This window comes from Colletes gigas, unplaced genomic scaffold (genome assembly GCF_013123115.1).
Source record: "Colletes gigas isolate AHSC1104 unplaced genomic scaffold, ASM1312311v1 Colletes_gigas_Sc00010, whole genome shotgun sequence".
In the NCBI taxonomy this organism is placed as follows: Eukaryota; Metazoa; Arthropoda; class Insecta; order Hymenoptera; family Colletidae; genus Colletes; species Colletes gigas.
In genome coordinates, this window is record NW_025106639.1 from 7959543 (window position 1) to 7979166 (window position 19624).

Consider the following 19624-nt stretch of genomic DNA (forward strand, 5'->3'; position numbering starts at 1 on the left):
GTACCGGATTGCCTGAATTTTAACTTCGCGGAGCTGTTCTTGGGAATGTTTGCTGGACAAAGTAGGAAGTTTCTTTATGAAGATGGGCTCTCGTGGTCCGAGACGCGCAATTACGATCGTTTCGACGGTTAATCCGCCTGTTAGCGGAGCCTACTTTTCGTTCCTTGGGTTCGAAAGTTTCTCGTTTGCTCGGTAGTTACCGGCGCCAGATAGTTTAATTAAAGCTTAGCCCCGGGGACACGGCTGGGGCTGTCAAGTTCGAACGTATCACCGGGACCCGGTAGCGTTAAATTGCACGAGATAATGCAACGGATTGTTCCTTAAGCGGTGTCTTGGACGAGGACTCGGTAGCATTGATTGTAACCGGAGATCAGATAGCTGCGTTATGCACAGCTACGACCGACTGAATTAACACGGAATAAGGGAACTGAGACCGGGGACGCCAGAGAGCCGGGTAACTAAAGCCTAGCAAGTTAGACGTCGGCTAATGCCGTTCCAAGTCGCAAACTTTCCTACACCCCCTTGCTTCCGTCCTTCTCGCGACCGTTCGTCTTTCGTCGCCTCGTCTTTCTCGCGCGTTTGATAACGTTCTCGAGGCCCGCGTTACGCTCCCAAATGAAATTATTTTATACCCGTAAGTGTAAAAGCCAGCCTCCCGACCCCCCGCCGGTTGACGAACTCCACGCGTGGCATCGACTTCCCGCTCCTTCGCATGGGATTATTATAAGCACCGAGAACTGGTTCAAAGTATTTTCGATATTAAATAAATTACCCCCGGTGCCTGCAGACTTTGCCAACTTCGTTAACGTTTTCGAATTTAACGCGCTATGCAATCAAGCCCACGCGATATGCTCCCAAGTTACAGAACCAAAGTGCTTTCTCGAAGGAAATTCTTAATCCGAAATATACAGGATGTTCGGCCACCCCTTGGGAAAAATTTTAATGGGAGATTCCGGAGGCCAACGTAAGACAAACATCGAGGATACTAATTTGTTGATTGAGGCTTCGTTAAAAAGTTATGAAAGCTAAGTTTGTTAAAAGAACTCGATCAGAAAATACTTTAAGAACGAGGGTGGTGAAGTTTGGCAGGGATCGAGCGGATAAATCATGGACGTTTTGTTCGTTTGCTTCAGGCACAACGATCTCCCGTGGAACATACGCAAGTTTCTGAAGAATCAGCTGAGGGAATTCAGGTTTGATGACCTAAGGGACACCCACCCTTGGTCGCGTAGCGCCTGGAGCCACACGGATCTCAGAAGATTGAAGGAGGGCATGGTTGCAGCGCAGGTGAGCCCGATAATAACCGCAATAACGCGAACCGCTCGGCGAAAAACATTAATCCGGGGCAAAACGAGGCCGGGGCCATTTCGCGAATCATAGAGGGTCGTGATATATATTCGCCACGATGGGCCAGACAGCGTCGAGTATACTCGCCGCCCGTAATTCCGACGCTCCTGGCCGCGCCCGTTCAGCTGCAAATTTTCTCGCGGAAAACTATTCGCGAAGAAAGGAGTCGATGTTCCATTTGAAACACTTTTCCCCCGGAGTCGTCCATTTCCCCGCGGGCGATTTACGGCGCGGCGAGAATTACGAGCCACCCTTTCGTCTCTTTCCGGGAATCGATGGAATCCCGGGGATGGCACAAGATCGAACCCCTGTGCGACGAAACTTCGCTCTCCACTTTCACGGGTACAACTCTGTTTTCGTTCGCTGCGAATAACGACGAGTAAATAAGCGAATATACGAAGGTTCGAACTTTGTTTGCCGCGAGCAATCTTTTTGGCGTCAGAAACAGTGACTGCGCGGATTCTGTCTCGGGAACGGTAATCGAGAAAAATCTGGGTATTTACGATATGAAACGCACCGTGTTATTTGTTGTAAAAGGTGGTTTAGATAATTGTTCGGGCCATCGATCGTCCTACGACGTTCAAAAAGTCCAATTACGTTGCCTCGAGAGCAATTTTCAATTTGGGTAACTGAAATAAATGATAGAAAGTAGAAACAAATTCTGTTTGTCGCGAAGAATTACCAAACGAATCTTCCCAGCGTTAATTTGAACGGGAATCGATAATTAGGCGGCTCGAGCACGCGATTCTCGTGTCTGGAAGACGAGAATGCAGATGGGAGAGTCGCGTGTCGTCTTTCCTAGCGGGTGGAATCGGACGGGAAAAATTGCTTCCAGAGACGGGACGGAAACTCCTTCGAATTCGAACAGAAACGAACCCGTAAACGCGAAAATCGCGTGTCACCGCGAATTCTTTGCCCAACGCGATGTTTCAATTACTCCGCGGCGTCGTGTCCGTACTCGGAGGCCGTAAACGCCACAATTAATTAACATCACGGCGTGAAACGCTTTTCGACGTTCGTTTCCCGCCGCGTTGATTGATCCGGATCACGCGATCGCGGGGGGGAAAGAATCGGCCGCGGGATCGGATCGATCGACGGGATCGTCGCCGTGCAAACCGAAGCGACGAGATCGCCGGGAACTTTGGTAATTAATTTCCCGCGGTACCCCGAGATTACGCGCTGACGAAAATTTACCGCGGGGTCGTTCACCCCGCCGGTAGCCCACGGATTAATCTCGGACCTCCATTACGAACTATCCTTTCGTGCAACTTCTGCGGACCGGAGAAAAACTAGCACGGGACTCTCTCTCTCTCTCTCTCGATGTTTCTGATCGGCCGCAGCCTCTGGTCAGCTTTCAACGGGGCAAGAAAGAACGCTCGACGAGGGAATGAAAAGGTTGCACCCGAAAAGTTCACGTACCCGCCGGGACGAATGTACACTCGAGCAGGAGAACGAATGGCCGCCGTTCCGGCTTGCCGATCAAATAAATCTTTTCTTCGGTAGCTTTGCACTCGAGCCACTCGAACGGCCCCCGATCGGGACTTTTCGTGTTTCGGGAGAATGTTGGTATAACGGGGATCGAACGAGACGCGACCCGTCGATGCGAAACCGTTCCCTGAAAATAGAAAATCGGCTTTCCTTTTTCGTCGAGCTCCTCTTTGTGTCTGCCCTTTCAACGACGTAGCGCGCCAAGCGATTCGATCGAGATTGCGATCGTATTGTCGATCGTATTGCCGTCACGGTGGTCTTTGAGGAAAAAATAAAATTTTCCCCAATTCCTCGTTATTAATTCGACGAGTTCGCGTATTCTAATCGAGCTATCTCGAGACCTCAAACTTAGCGCGAGGTATTAGTATTGATAACGCGATGTTAGGAGAACGATTTATGGTACGCAACATTACCAAAGTTCATACGTTCGTATTGCATTCCGAGCGTATGTCCTTGTAGTTTAGCTTAGAATTCGACGCTACATTCGCGAGTAGATACGAGGATTCTAACCCAAGAGTTCCAAGATGAAGACCGTGGAAGGAGAAACTTGGAGGACTCGGAGGACGAGGTCACGTAGGGGGTGGCTACCAAACCGAAAGTTTAGACGCGACAAGAACATACCTAACCGAAATTCTAGCTGCGACAAACATTTCTATCTCGGTTTCTTATCGAGTTGTTCGGCTTTCGAACCCCGCTGCGACGTAAAATCGGGTCAAATATTTCTCCGAATTATACCTTTTCGTAGAGCCAACAATTTGCTCGCCCTTTCGTTTCAATATGACTCGTGACCCTCCATATCGGGGATCCTGGCCAGGTTCTCTCGATCTCGAGCGTCGCGGGAGATTTAAAACCGAGCGCAGGGAACAAAGTAACGGTTCGATAAGCGATCTTTATTTGCGAAGCAATTGTCCGAGGCGTACTTTAATCGGGAGGACCACGACCGAGCTCATTATCGAGATTAACATTTCCCGCGATCACGAATTCGCCCTTATCTTCCGCTTTCCGGATCGAGGGGACGCGCGGTGCACGTCGGAGCGGATATCGATTTTCGATTTAAGCGAGAAACAAGAGCGCCTTCCGTCGCTGTACGGGATAAGTTTCGCGAAGTTCGCGGATTACTTGGAAAATGATTTTCGCCTCGTAAGTCCTACAATGGAAACGTCTTTCCGTTTCCAGCGCGCTGACATCCTTTTACCCGACGCCGCGCGAAAGATACGCTTTATCTCGCCCCTCAAACCCACGGAATTGGGCAAACCCTCAAACGAGAAACAAACATTTTTCGACGTCGATTTTAAAACACCATCGACGCTTGAAATATTCAAAAAATCCCTCGCTTTCGAACCATCGATCTACCGACGATATTTCTTTATTTTCGTCAATTTTCGGGGGTGTTTCGTGGTCGGAAACGCGGTTTCCGGACGCGGAGGGAAATCGTGTTTGGTCCACGCGAGCAGCGCGTGTCGCGGCCACGTTCTAATGAAACTTGCTACCTGTGAAATTGCTTCCGCGATGAAATTCGCGGGCACCGGTGTCCGCGGCGACTCCGCGATCCGTACAACGCGCATATAATATACATAAACCGCGACACGGTCGGGAACAGACCGGTCTAGACGAAAGTATTTTTGACACGGAACTCGGAGGGTCGATGGCCGACCGAGGCAACTCCTTGGAACGCGCATGAATGCCGAATTTGACGAAGCGCGGCTCTGTGCAACCCCTATTTCATTCGGACTTGGCTCGCGCTGAATAACCGATGCGACTCGATGAAACGGCATTAGTTGTATCGGTCCATAGACGTCCCACGAACCGGAGACGCGAATACGCGTTACGATGCAATATTGACTCTTTAGCACCCGGATGACGCGCTGATACGTCTTTTCACTAGCAAAAGCTGGAAGCCGTTCGCGTCTTTTCAGCGCCGTGAACAGAAATTTAGTCGCCGGAGCGCGACTTTGGAAATCAACTCGAGTACCTCGCTATATTCCTCCCTCGAGGAAACTTTATCGGAGAAAATTGCGAAGAAGGTCTTTGCTACATAATTATTTCGATAGGAAATTGAAGTTAACGAAATGAGTGAAGCAAAAATATGAATCAGTTTGCGATATCGCAAGCGACAGTCTCTGGTGTTAAAATTTGCAGCAAGTTTCTTTCGTAACGTTCTTCCGGACAGTGTTCGGACGTCCGATCGTCCCAAGCCGGTCTGGTTTCCGTTTTATCCGAGTGGATTTAGCTTTAAGACGTCAGAAATGGAATTCCATCCGACGGGGTAACATCTGTTTCCTCCCCGAGCGTCTGGAAAGAGCGCGATATACGGTGAAATCCACGAAGAGCCCCGGCCCGGGGAAACACAATTTAAAACAACCCCCGCAGACCTTTGGAAATATCCGGGGCTACGGAGTTGCTCCTTAGCAAAACAGTCGCCCGGCTGATCCCATCCATTAGAAGCTCGTCTAGACGCGATTATGGCACACGTGAACGCGTGGTACGGCGCATGATAAAGAGGAGCGAACGGTTAGTCCGAAAAGTCAGCCTCGCGGGGCGAACGTTGAAGTAAGGTTCACTCCATTACTTACCCTTCCTAAACCCACCCCCCGGTTTGCCCGTTTTAATGCCAAGGTGTCGCCGTGGTTAAGGGGGACAAAATTCAAATAAGCTTCTTACGGAGCCGCACATGCGCGCGCACGTACTAACCGGCACAGAGGCCAATTTAATTAATACCGTAATTAAAAGGGAATACTAATTACGCGAACAGCGCCGAGCCACCGTAGTTACGACTTCGCCGACGATAGCCGCAAGATACGCTCCAACTTATCTCGAATAAGTACGAGCATCTTGATCATTCTTTACTAATAAACACATCGAACGTCGTCTCGATGGATCTCAAGAATCGAATCAACGTCTTTTTAACTCGCGATATATTGCTTGGTGAGATTGTGAATCGTTTGGAGAAGAGAGGACATCAATTTTTGGTGTGCTCTAGCGCGTTGGTCGAGTCCTGTGTGCCACTCCTGGCTTAGATAGAGACGAAAGGGGTGACTGGCCGGTTACGTCCACCGAGACGACATCGTATACACAAGTGTATGCATAATATAGAGACAGCGAGTGTGTACAGGAACCGGCAAACTGCTCCCAACTCTATCCATCACTGTCCTGGTTAATTCAGACGGGGGAAGGCATCCGTCGCGAAAAGGTTACCGAGCATTGATCGCGATGTCACTCCCCATGGACTCGAAACAGCCTATCTCCATCCCGATACCGAAGAAAATTACATTTTCGTTGCAACTAGTGTCAGATAGAGTGCCTGGAAGAGATCGAGCCACACCATCGATCAAAACAGCGAGTCCCTTATTCTTTTGCAAACGTTGCACGATCATAGAAGACGTTAAAGGACACCCGACATTTCTAACTCGAATTATTTTCCACGATTGACTTTTCGACCATGTGAAATTAATTTCGAAGTTTTGGGACCGATCACTTTGCGCGGCGGGTAAATTTGCGGACGGACTTGACAAAAATTCACCAGGGAACGAGCGCATCGGAGCAAAATGCAGGCGCAGTTGCATCGAAAGTTCGGAACACTCAGCGAGCATTTTCGATTGTAACTGGAGGGCGGATCCTACCCCCCGAGCAATCGGTCGCGGTTTCTAGCGACTGCGTCCCAAAAGTGAATTCCGAGCGATTCGAAATAACTCGAGTGTGTACACTATTCAAAACGCTCGGTCCTCGGGGGAATTGGGTATCTTTCGCGATAAAAGCGTGGCGCGGAGAATACGTTTACCGAACGAACGGGCAGACATCCGAGCAAGCCGTCGTTTATGGAATTTCTTCTGGAACAGTTTGCGCACGAAATAGGGTGATAAAGTAAATAACGCGCTGCGGCGTCGAACAGCATTTTAAAACTCGACGTTCGATGACGGAATCCGAAAAATCCCAAAAATTGCCCTCGAGGGCCGACCAGCGTCGTTCGGAGTAACAAGAAACGTAACCGAATTTAAAGAAAATTGGTCGTTTAGATCCATTACGATTTCAAATCGTCTCGAGGACCTTTGCGGAGCAAGGGTGGCTTCTAATTTCGTAAGATCGCCGCCGGTGTGAGCAACTCGTCTATAAAGTGGGACGACACGACGCGATTGCTCCGTAGGCGGGTCGGTGAATATTTTTACAAACGTCTGACCTAAAACCAGACCGTGACTGCTGCTCGATTTTGCGCAAAGCGACGGGAAGAAGAGAACGCTCCGCGGAAGAGGGAACGACGTCCCCACACGTTGACGCGTTTTCACAAAACGTCTGACCTAAAACTCCAGGTGAGCTAGATTCTAACGAGACGCGCGAGACGTCTAAAAAAAGCTTCTATAAACAGTCCGCTATTTGCGCATCGTCCCCTAATTCACTGTCGCTGGAAAAGACGGCGCGAACCTCCGCCATGCTTCCCGACACGCAACGTTTCGGCGCATTTAACTCTTTGCGGCACGATGGCTGCCTCAACTGACCACATAAAAAACTTGAGTCGCAGGACTTTTTCATCGAGGAACTAGGAAATATTTGTTTGGGGTGTTAAGGGAGGAACCCTCAGTATTTCCCCTAGCTCGTGCAAGCTACACGAATATGGTGAAAAATTATTCGTATCGTAGGGGTGGAATTTATGAGGACTCTCTCCTGAAATCTTGAGATTCCTCGACTTCCGTTCAACCGTTGACAAGGAGTTAATTCGTGTCGCGAGTAAAGCCTGTTGGTAATTTATCAGCGAAATAAGGGAACGATTGCGTAAACGGGAAATGCGAAAAGTCCCCGAGGAGCTGTCGGTTACAGAGCAGAACGTTACGCGTCGGGTCCAAAGCGGGAAGCTGCGGGACCGCGGATTTAATTATCGTCGTGTCGCAATTAGCCCTCGGCAAAAGGCACGGCATTCAGGTATTTTAAGCCGCGGCGACGTAAAAGCAAATCGTGCCGGCAAAGATTCCGGTCGGGAAGGCAACCGGGGGGTCGCGACAACCACGATCGAGGCGACGCGGAAGGAAGCGAAGTTGTCGCGAATGAAACGACCCGGCTGACACGAGGGGTGTGGAGGAAATTTTAGCGCCGCCGGCTGATTTACGACAGCTCGATTTATGTCACGCTCCGGACGTACGTTTCGTCCAACGCCGTTACGCTAAAAACTTTGCCAACTCGTGTATAGGTCGCTTCGAACGAAACGCGGCTGTCTGAAAAATAAAATCCTTCTCGCTGACTGTCGGAAATCCGCGCGACGTTTAACCGTGCATCGCTTTGAGCATCTTAACGCTCCGTGTTACGCGTAATTCTTACCCGTTTCGATGTTAAAGAATCGATTAATCGATCTTTGAAGAAACACAGTACACAAAATATAGGCAGAGATAGAATCTGAGAAGAGTTGAGAATTTCTTTGTTGTCGTGGAGCAGAACGAGTGGCAACTGCCAATGGCGAGGGACAAACTTTCTAATTATTCTTATTTGCGAAGCTGCGTCGCGGGATAATCGTGTCGAGCGTTCAACAGCGATAAAAACGTGGCGCGGTAGGGATTTTTATGCGAGCTCACGTTCGCCGTAGCGTCCCTTATCAAATCGTACGAAACATCACGAGCGGCCGTTTAATCCCCCGGATCTGATACATCGGTTTAATTCAGAGCCTTCCCCCAAGCAACCGAATACATTTTCTTAGCTTGTGCTCGCCTCGAGGCGCCGGAGATAAATATACTCCCTTATTTACGAGTCCCGATATTCCCGAGATTTAAAATTCAAAGCACCCCGGTCGCGCGGCCGCGTAATGGCCCTTTAATTATTTCCAATGGTCTATCCGATCGCGAATCGAAATGAGAAACGGCCGTTTATCGTCGTAACGAGTCCGGAGGATTTTATATTTACGCCCGGGCGTTCCGATCTGCCGATTATCGGACACGGAAACCCGTGTCAACGGCGCGCAACCCGCCGTTATTTAAACCCCCAAGACACGCGACCAACCAACGACTTCGATTCTCCGTGGTTTCGCGTAAATCTCCGCGCGCCCGGTTAACCCCTTGCGTTACGATTTAATTCGAAACCGTGGGGCTGCCATGATCGAGCACGGAATTTATCGAGCCCGAAGGAAAAACTCGCCCTCCCGCCAACGTTGGCGAAAATGGCGAATATACTGGGGATTTCGGAACGATCGCGTCCGCTATTATTATTTGAAAATATTAAATGACCATGGTTTGGCCATGATCGAGTTCCACGTTTGGATCGTGATAGGAAGACAAAGGGTTTATCAAGTCTTTAATATTGTTACAATGGTTTGCCACAAGGACTCACCAACTCTTCTTGTCTTCTTCTCTGTTGCAGTTCTGGTCAGCTTACGTGCCCTGCTCCTCCCAGTACCTCGACTCGGTCCAGCTGGCCCTGGAGCAGATCGACCTGATTCGCCGGTTGGTCAACAAGCATCCTGAAAGCATGGTCCTCGTTACCACGGCGGAAGGTGGGCCATTTCGCGATTCTACCTCTTTGTGTCTACATCCCAGTTTTTCCTGGCGCGACGAGGCACGAAACGGTCGAGTCGACCGTGTTTACACGGCAGTTGCCTCGATGCACCAGAGAATATCCCTGCTGACAAGTTAATGCCGAATCTGCGTCATTGTTCGGTAAAGCTGACGCTCGCGTGTTTGAATAAAAAAAACAAAAAAAATATACGAAGGCAACGAGTTAAACGCAGCTTCGCGTCGGCGAATTACGGACCCCGGAAGTCCAATTTCCTGGCAACGCGGAGAGAAAAATAGTTAATGCGATCATACGGAATCCGCGAACGAATTTGTCAGAGATTGCGGTTTAAAAAATGCACGCTCGCGGTGGATTTCCCCGCACCGTTGCTCCGGAACGAAAGAGTTAATAATAAACGAATCCCTGCACGAGTGCAGAGAAACTCGCGGCAGAGGTTCGTAGGCGAGATCCATCGATCAATCTTTTTTTAGCCAAAGCGAAGCATCGTGGCACAGTTTACGATATTAAACGTAAGATCGGCGTTCTCGAAGCCCGGCGCGGCCGACAGCGTGTTCGAAAGTCGTCGATGTCGAGGATCTCGGTAGGACGAGGCTTCACACGCGAGGAATATGAAATCGAGCTTCGAGGTCGACGAACGTCGGGAATTACCATCCTCTATTTGTTCCCGGAATGGGCCGTCCAACGTTACACACCGCCAGAATTCCTGGCGGAATGCCAATGTCAGGGGGAGGCGCGGCGGCTGTTGGCACACGCCCGCGAAAAGAATGCCTCGACTTTTCCGCTTTAAGACGAAAAATCCACCGAGCGGATCTTCCTGCCTCGGCCAGGCCGCGCCTTCCTCGAATTTAATTAATTTCTCGCCACGCGGACCGACCGAGCAACCCGCGACGTGCCGACCGGATAAATTGACCCCCACCGGAAGAATTAGGTCCGCCTGACGTGCCCGGGGAACGACCTCGATCGCCAGTTTCCCTTTATTTCGCCTCGCTTTATCCGGCCTCTTTATTGCACCGTTGCAAAAGGGCACACAAAAATCCTGGAATCGTTTCTTTGCAAATCGATGCTTCGAAGCCAATACCATTATTGCAGCATATTAAAAAATTGCAAAATTCCTCGCCGGGAGTCGGAAGTCCAGGAGGAAACCGGATGCAGTATCGTGGCTATTACAAAACCCAGATTGGAAGACGCAATATTCGCGGAGTTAATAAACTGCTTTCCGCAGTTGCGAAAAATAGAACTTTCCCAGAACTTTGGAAAGAAGTTCCGGAAATAGGACGAAGTTTGGGAAAGAACCGTCGGAGGATTTTGAGGTGGACTACGAAGCAGTGATTTTTAAGATCCACGGATGGATTTCTGGGGAATATTAAATATTTATTTTCGTTCGTAGCTGATGACGTGCGTTCCCTCCGATGCAGTAAATTCACAGTCTTTGCAGCTTCTGAAAAACGAACCGTTTCATTGGGTATATATTAGATGTAGCGTATTAGCAAAAGGCAGTTTGCTTTAAAAATTGCATTTTGGCCGGTCCTTCGAGATTCGGTCACACGCGCTGGACCGGCGCCAGCGTCTGATTAACGCGATTGAAACCGTACGGCTTTCGACGTCGTGAAAAAGTTGGAAGAGCCCGCCCACCGCCCCCCCCCCCCCCATCGACGTCGTCGTCACCGTGGAATAGTTCTTCAAAAATTTTCGAAGCATTCTATAACTCGTGAACGAAGACGCCTTCGTTCGGAAACGACGCGTCGCTCTCTCGATGTAACGAGCAGTTTCCGAGCTACGAGGCTCGGCAAACCTATTTCGCGATGATTTGCTCGAACGTTGAGTAAAAGATAAATGGAGGAGAGGCAATGTCGCCGTATATAGAAAGGAAACGAGACCGTCGATCTACGGAGCGAGGAAGTCGATTTTCTGGCAAACTTTCTCTGCAGAAATTCCCGCCGGGTATCGAACCGACGAGCGAAAGCGCTCGGAACGCGAGCTTCAATTTGACGACAAGTTATTGCTAATATGGAATACAGGAAACGGGAAAGAACAATGAAACGGCGAAAATACAGCGAAACGAGGAAAACGGGATAAACGGTTTCTGACGCCGATGCACGCGCGGACCTCGTTCAATTTCTCGAAACCGTGTAGATAGAATCTTATCGATACCGAAGAAAATTCTGTCCGAAATATATCGCGATAAGGTAACTCGATGACAAAAACGGCCAAAACTCTACATAATTAATCGATCGATACGCTCGTAATTGAAAATGTAACAATTTCGTGGGTAACGAGTTAATCGAGTCCGATGATTCACACTCGCTTTGATTACGTGCGTTATTTAGTGATTATAATTAGTAATTAGTAAGTAATTGCAATAATTAATTACCGGTTCCGTTACACGGTGATCATAATCGTTAATCACAAATCAAATTTGGTTTCGCCCGACACCGATTCAACAAGCAGCTAATAAACTTCAGGATATCGCGTTAACGCGGGCACGGACAGGATTGCCAATCGAAATTCCATTCGCTTCATTTTCGATTCGAGACCCTCCGCTTTAAACCCATCATCCTTCGTCACCTTTTTTTGCCGGGGAGATGAGAAACTGCTGTAAATCGATGAGGGATCGGATAAAAACGAGCTGCTTCGCCTTTGGCATCGCGACAACTCGACGGGACTGACAGAAACGAGAAGCGAAGAACAAGTAGTTCTGAAAAAGGTGCACGCTAGGCACTTGCTACTCGATATTACAAAATATTCCACTCTTCGTGAGTCTCTACAAATTTACAAGAGGATAATTTTCAGACCCCACAAGCTTCGAAAATGAAATTGTTCGTCCAAACAAATCGGTAGCCCCAAACTCGATACCTGTATCGTCGATAGAATCAGGAAGAGTCGGAGGGAAACTCATTACGGGAGAAAAGCGGCGGATAATTTTCAAAGGATGCAACGAAGGGTCGATCGCGATCTGACCTCGCTTTCGCTCGCGTCGGAATTTAACAGCCACGCGTATCGACGAACGTTCGATCGCGATTTCGTGCGCTGCGCCGCGATAATTTGTCCCGTTTCGCGCGGCGCGAACGGCGAATCCGACGAGAAAATGTCGGGAAAGCTGGGAAGATGCAGCCGGTTGTAAATTCCGGCTGAAATGGAAAAATGTCAAGCCGTACCCGGCGACCCGGCTCGTTCGATAAGCCGAACCTCGGCGACTGCATGTCGGCATGCACATGCATATGTAAATGGACATGCAATACGCGGTGGTACATACTTCGCTCGTACAGAGAAAGGTCCGATTGTTCGAATTTTGCAAGCTACTTCTCGCCGTCCTAACACAGGCAACTAATTAAAGAAATAGCCGAGCTTGGGAATCTTTAAGAAATCATTGAACTTTCGTATATATCACGTATCACGAATTTTAACTGGATACACTCACTAATTAACTTATTATTTAATCATTCTTCGAACACTTTATTGTAATGGAGATAAAGTACTTACATTGAAGACCCCATTGGAAGAATACTGCGAAGGACAATGCTCCATGGTTTGAATAAAAACCATTCCTCCACCGTAAACAGTATTGCAACAGGCTGCACACCGGTCACCGATGACCACCGATCGGTCAACGCGTTAAAACGTGAATCGCGAATTTACGAGAAACGAATAATATTACAGAGACTCGTGAAACGCGACTAGCCGACTGACTACGGAATGCCAGGATCCGGTTCGTACCAGGCCTAACCCAAAACAACAGCCGTCAAGATCGTGACCGTTTATCTACGACTTATTGACAACCATCGGTACGGCGGCCAATTCTAAGAAACGATAGACAAAGTAGGTGTGTTTACATCGACCGATCGACGCTTCTGTCTGGAAACTTTCGACGTAAAACGTACTTTCGCAGCGTTACTTCGGAAGAGCAATAGTTGGAGTCGTCCGGGGAGTTCGAGACCGAGGATTTATGGAAGACAGAGACGAACTTGGTGCTCCCGTTTACAATGCTCGCGCGACCGAGTCGGCTTTTAATTTAAAACCGACACGGTTGCTCCCTTCCTGGGAGGGTTGTAATGTATCTTTTGTCGTTTCTTTCGATCGCAAGAATCCTATTCGAGCTAGACGCATTGTCTATTTTTCTTTGTGCAGAGGGTAGTAAAAACGGGGGATGAAACTTCATAGATTTATGATACACGGTTAGACGAAATTCTTTCGCAAAAGGGAACGTTGAAGAATCGAGGGTAAAATATTGGAAAGGATTCGCGAGGGATTAGTAATCGTAGATAAATCGCTGTATCATTCGAGTACAAAAGAAAATTCCTGTTACTTACGAGATGACCAGACAATGGAACCTCCGACTCACAGAGGGGGGATATAAAACCGACTTCCGGGAGGGGTGGAAGATTCACCCCGTGAGGAAGAATGGAGGCATGAATGCGAGAGATCAGAAATTCCGGGGGTAAATGGAAGAACGGTTCCGAATCGGCCCGATAACGTCGAAACTTGGGTCTACGCGAACGTAATCGGCCAGAGGCGTTCGTATATGAAATACTCTCGCACGCGGACGCTTCTGGAGTCCGAAAGTATCCTAGCAGGGGTGCCATAAATCAGCGAGCGCACTAAATCGAAGTTCATCGACGGTGCAAGGCTCGCAACCGGCATTCCTTTTTCGGTTGTTCTTCCATTAGGGGCTTAATACAGCGTAATCGTCGGGCACGTTCGCTCGTCGGGGAAATTAAACTTGCCAGAACAAATGACCGTGACAGGGGATGCTCGATTCACCAAGCTGGTACGCCCTCGAACCGTTATTCAACTTCTTGCAAGCAACATTCAAACATATTAAAGTTGTAGAAGATTTTAACGCCTGCGAGCAACAAAAGCTCGATGAAATCGAGGTGTAACAGCGGGGGTAGTTCTCTGGTCATCGCGTTAAATTAAGCGTCACCGTTAATTGGACCGTATCGATTCCTTTCTGCGGGTATCGACAAGCATGTCGTCGCAATAGCGAGTTGACAGAGACTCGGAACTTTGTGAAATTCTTCGTAATTGCGGTGGAGGCAGTTCGCGTCGATAAGTTTGCGCAAGAGTCGTGGACTTGGCCGCGTAACGCGAATTACGGCAAAGTACTGGCGTGTATCGAGATCGAATTATCGACGGAACGACGCCGCGAGAAAGTTTTAATAGATCGCGCGGAAAGGAAGAGACACGACACGCGGTCGCGCGAATTCATAGCGTGTAAATTCCCAGGGCCGCACGAGGATCAGGGGTTCCATTAACGCGAACTCGAGGGGATACCGGGTTCGCGAGCGCGGTCAAAGGCGGAAAAGTTGAAGCTGCCGCGACAAATGGCGTTTCTGTTTCCCGATGGATGCACACGCGTGCTCGCCCGCGTCCCCTCTGTCGATGTGCCCCGGAACCGGCGAGCCTAACGCAATTTGTACGCGGTGTTTTAATCGAATCGAAACGACACCGAGCCCGCGAATCCGATTTCACGGGGCCCCCTCCCCGATAGCCCGCCCTTACACGCCCGGGCTCGATTAAAACGATTAAACGACGGGGGAAATCGAATTCGCGGCGCGCTGACTAAATACTGACAAAATACCGGCCGCAAGGAGGATTTTCCGGCCGTTCTTCGAAAGCCCCCGCGGTTCCATTATCCCCGCGGCCGTGGGGGGATTAACCGAGGCCCGTTTATGGTCGGTAATTAATGATCCGCGAGATAACGCCCCCGTCCGCCGATGAGTAATTTAAATCGTTTGATTAAATCGACTCGATCGAAGGTGAACTTTATTTAGCAATCAATCGACCCCCGCCTACCCCGACTCTACCGCTACGTCGTCGTTCATTATACCCAACGAACTTCTCTATCGACTATCACATTTATTCCAAAGTAGTAGCGCCATCATTTGTATTATTGAAAGTGCATTCTTAAGGGGGTTGAAACGATCCATTCCGAGTTTCTAGCCCTGTACAATTGGGAGCATAAAACGACGATCGAGACCGTTTAAGGGAGACGCAACGTGTGATTTCAGGTATCGAGAGGGCGCACAAGGAGGGTAGATTAGCGAGCCTGATAGGGGTCGAAGGAGGCCACGCGGTTGGTGCGAGCCTGGCGGTTCTGAGGATGCTGTACGAGTTGGGTGCCAGATATCTCACCCTCACTCATACGTGTAACACGCCTTGGTGAGTTTACCAACTGAGATAATAGTTAATCGCGACGACGCTTTCGCGAATACGGCGCCAAGCAGCGATCGAGAGTAGAAAATGGCGCGATAATACGTAGTTCGAGTACCCGGTATCTTGGGAATCTTCGTCGACGAGTGGCGCAACGTGTCGTTGCACGGTCGCGCATCGATCATCGGTGTTTTCCCTTCGTGCGCGATTTAACGGTGGAAAATGCCGTCGAAACGTAACACGGTTTTCATATAATACAGAAAGATAACGGGGAGACAAGCCGCGAACGTTTCGCATAAACTGGTGAAATAGAAACGCGCTAGATAGTTGTCGCGTACACCGCGCGATGAATGCGGGCGCAGTTTTATCGTTGCGCAGTAAAAGTGTACTGCAAATGACGTAATAAAGGAACTGTGCGAGATACGGCCTCGAAACTTTTCCGACCATTGCGTCCACGTCCTAGAGTATCCCTGTACCTGTACACGACCGAATAAAACCGAACACTCGGTTCGAAATTATCGTGTCCCACCGATTGACGGCCCCCTTTTAAAGCAATGAACCAGTTTTAATCTTCGATAACGACTAAACAAATTCTAGCTCGGTTTGATCGCGGAAAAGGTTTGAGTTTCCTGTGTAGAATCGTTACGTAACCGTGTCGTTTATCACGAGTTGCTCTTTCCGGTATCTACTCGCGGCCCGTCAGTTTTCTTCCTGCCAACGTGCTGTCGAAGCAGCAAAAGATAACGGGAATAAAGTGGCGGAGAACGATGGAAACGATAGGTTTTTGTCGCGATCGGATGGCTGTTTTAAAAGAGGCTCGGAATTACGTAAGGGTTACGAGCCGGCTCGCGAACCAGCTGGCGCACCCGGGCGTCGACAGAAACGTTATTCCAGAACAAACAATGGACGAATTCCCTTTTACGAGGCGACACCGACTGCAACTAAGCAAGGGAAAAACTGACGACGCAGAAAAGAGGGCGGAGAACAATAAAACGTCGCGAACGAACCGACAGCTTTTGCGGGAGACAGGTTGCGCGCGTCCCCACGGGTACCCGGTCCGAATTTATTTTGCACCTGTGTACACGGGCTACAAAATTAAAACCGTTTCCGACACGCCGGTACGTTTAAAACCCGTCGGAGAATGGAAACTAAAGAAATTCCTTGCTCTTTGCACGGTATCGTAATTTTCCGCGCGGCAGAAGGGCCGCGATTTATCGTCCGGAAAAAGTCACGCTCGAACACTCGACTCGAACCGAATGACGTTTATGCAAACGAGTTTTTAAAACGTGTCCCCGGAAAATTACGACTGATTCAGTTTCGTTGATATAATGGTGTACCGCGTGAATTTTTAAAGCCGATCTCCCCCGACGCTCGGGGATTACGGTCGATAGAGAGCGAAAAAGAGTTTAATCGAGGTTTTAATTTTCAATTCTCGAGCGTGGAATTCGCGTTAACCTGCTAAATCAGGGGAAAGGTTTCGAAAATAACTGTTTCGACGGTTTGATAAAAACCTTGTCGTTTCTGGTATCCAGTTCGTAAACGGAAGGACAATCCAGCGAGTTGACCGCGACGCGTTAAGTAATGTGCCAGTAAAGTCGAAAACGCGACACCGAGGATCGATGATTTTATCGGTGGCCATGAAATTTATACCGCCGGTAAAAGCCGACATCCTTTATATTTATACGCCGAATTACGCAACCAACCGAACGATAAATCATCCATGGATTAATGGAACCGTAACAATATTATCTGCGTTTCGGTGTTTCCGGGATCGACCGCGCGTTTTACGACTTCGATAGATTCCCCCGATACGCTGATAAATATCTACGAGGAGGGGTGGTTTCGACTACACGCCCCGTTGTCCCGGTCGAGCAACGAGCAAGCAATTTCCCCGGATTTCGCGACGAAAACTTCCACCCCCAAACTGACCGATTTCTCCCCGCGTCGCGCGCTAATAGAATTTCCCCGGGATTCGCTTCTCTCCGTTTGCTTGACCGCCAAACGATCGATTATCGTGGGGTGAAACGGGCAAAAAGATGGTCAAGCATTCGTAGACGCTAAAAAAAATTGGATAGCGTTTTAAAAAATGCTTCGTATCGCGATTTTCTTACGTCGAATTAATTTTTACGTTGGACCTTTGTCAAAGATAAATAGATCTTCGAGTAATAAACTTTAATAGACTCTTTCGCGTTTTAGATCACAATGCGTCGTATAGTTTTGCTTCCTAACTTACAGAACATCGCGTTAATGCGAACGATTATCATCCAGGAATTGCCTGGGCTCCTCGAAGCCTGTTCCTGGTCCGAATCTCGCACATCTCCTCTGTAATCCTATCAACGTGATAGACATTTGCGAATCAGCCTTGCAAACCGTTATCGTCGTAGGCAAATTCGTCGGGATAATCGAAACTATTAGCTCCCTGCTCGCGAAACGATGTTCTTATCAATTAAGAGGATATCGAAGTCCATGGACCGCTAAAACATTTCTACATCACTTCGCGTGCTCTGATATTTGTAGTTTCATGTAAGAACAGCAATGGATTCGAGCATTACCGTAGAAGTACCGCGAAACAATTGTCTGCAATTTACGGACCGCAGTCTTCCGAGTCCGTGACTAGATATTCGAAGGTATTTACGTTTCGAATAAAGACGTTTGTACACTGTATGCGGCGGAATCTCCGCGGTCATTAATCGAGGGAACAATTCCGGCCGCGTTGCTTAGTATTGCGGACATGAAACTCTATGATTAAAGGGCATTGTAGAACACTAATGCTGAGGATTGTTGCCAATGAGTTACTGACCTATTGGTTCGTTAGGGCAGAATGCAGCACAGCGGATGAACCCGGTCAAGTGGCTCGCATCGGTGGTCTCTCCAATTTTGGCAAGGTGAGTACAAGAAAAAAAAAATATATACTTTTTTCACCCTCGAGCGCGATCGATTCCTCGAAATATCGCGAGAAACGGTGCACCACTCGCCGGATATAAAACGTAAAACTCAGGGGGGAGGGAAACGTACTCGCGATTCACGACCGCGTGAAAATTAAGCTTTCTGCTCCCGAACTTATAGCCCCCGGCGGTTACCGTGGTAATTGACACGAATTACAGACCGTGACCGGAAAAACGAGCGTCTGGTTAGGCGAATCGGTCCAGTTTTTGTCAGGTCGACGGAGGAAGACGCGTCCTTCGTCCTATTCCACGAGGATTTTCCAGAGTGACGAGGAACTACGGTGTTTTACACGGTGGATTAAGGCATCCTCCTGGCTGTCTATTCCGACCAGCCACGTCGCAAAACGGACATTTTCCCGGTCGAGCGTTTTCAACCGACTTCGATCGTAAATCTACCGCGCCTTTTAACCCCGCCCGTCAGATCGATCGGCCATAAATATCAGAAGTTCGGCGGGAATTTGTAAGAAAGATCGATTTGACCGAACCGCTTTCAGAATGCTCTCGTTGCAACGGAGTATTACGTATCCATTACGGCGGATGCTGAGACCCCCAGCCTGGTCGAAAATGGAGCCCAAAACTCTGCACGAACCCTCGTATACGAACGCTTTTATTGAAATTTTGCACGTATTTGTCGCGTTAAGAAACGGCAAGATGGAGGGAACGTGTTCTCAAGTTTTACGACGCCGTCGTTCTGTTTTAAGGGACGGTGAACCGAAGAGATTAGCGGTCGTTTCGAAACTCGGCTCGCGCGGGCAGCGACCGCACGCTTTAAATGTAGGAAAATAGTTAGGAGAGCTGCTCGACACCGCGGGCTCTCGAAACTCCTGCAGGAAAATTCGAGCGCGAGTTATTTATGAAAATTGCCCGCCACTATTCGCGGTATTCGCGTCGAAGTATTCATGAATTCCTGCCCCGACGTAGCGCCTATGCGAAAGAAAATTATGGCCCGCATCGATCAGCACAGAGAACAATCGGTCGCATTTTAAACGCGCATAGCTCGAACGATGGAGGTTCCATTTTAAACCGTGCCCGGAACCGCCATTCGAAATCACGAACGACTCCGATATCGCTCAGAATTCTCCAGGATCCCTCATTTACGAAGTAACTTCACGTTTTTCGAGATCTCTGTCTTTCTATGTAAATAAATTTATTTGCTCTGGAAAATGGAAGGCGAGATGGTCCCAGAGGCGTGTTCCATATTCGAAAAC

General features: G+C 48.9%; 1 protein-coding gene across 1 annotated transcript in view; it reads left to right on the top strand.

The window, feature by feature from the left end:
- The window catches only part of LOC122397922 (dipeptidase 1), a 56864-nt gene that overhangs the window by 14738 nt on the left and 22502 nt on the right, over positions 1-19624 (top strand). The window contains exons 2-5 of the mRNA XM_043397420.1: positions 1134-1287; positions 9169-9301; positions 15330-15480; positions 18287-18356. Coding sequence (XP_043253355.1) covers positions 1134-1287; positions 9169-9301; positions 15330-15480; positions 18287-18356 — 508 coding nt within the window. The remainder of the gene's footprint in view (positions 1-1133; positions 1288-9168; positions 9302-15329; positions 15481-18286; positions 18357-19624) is intronic.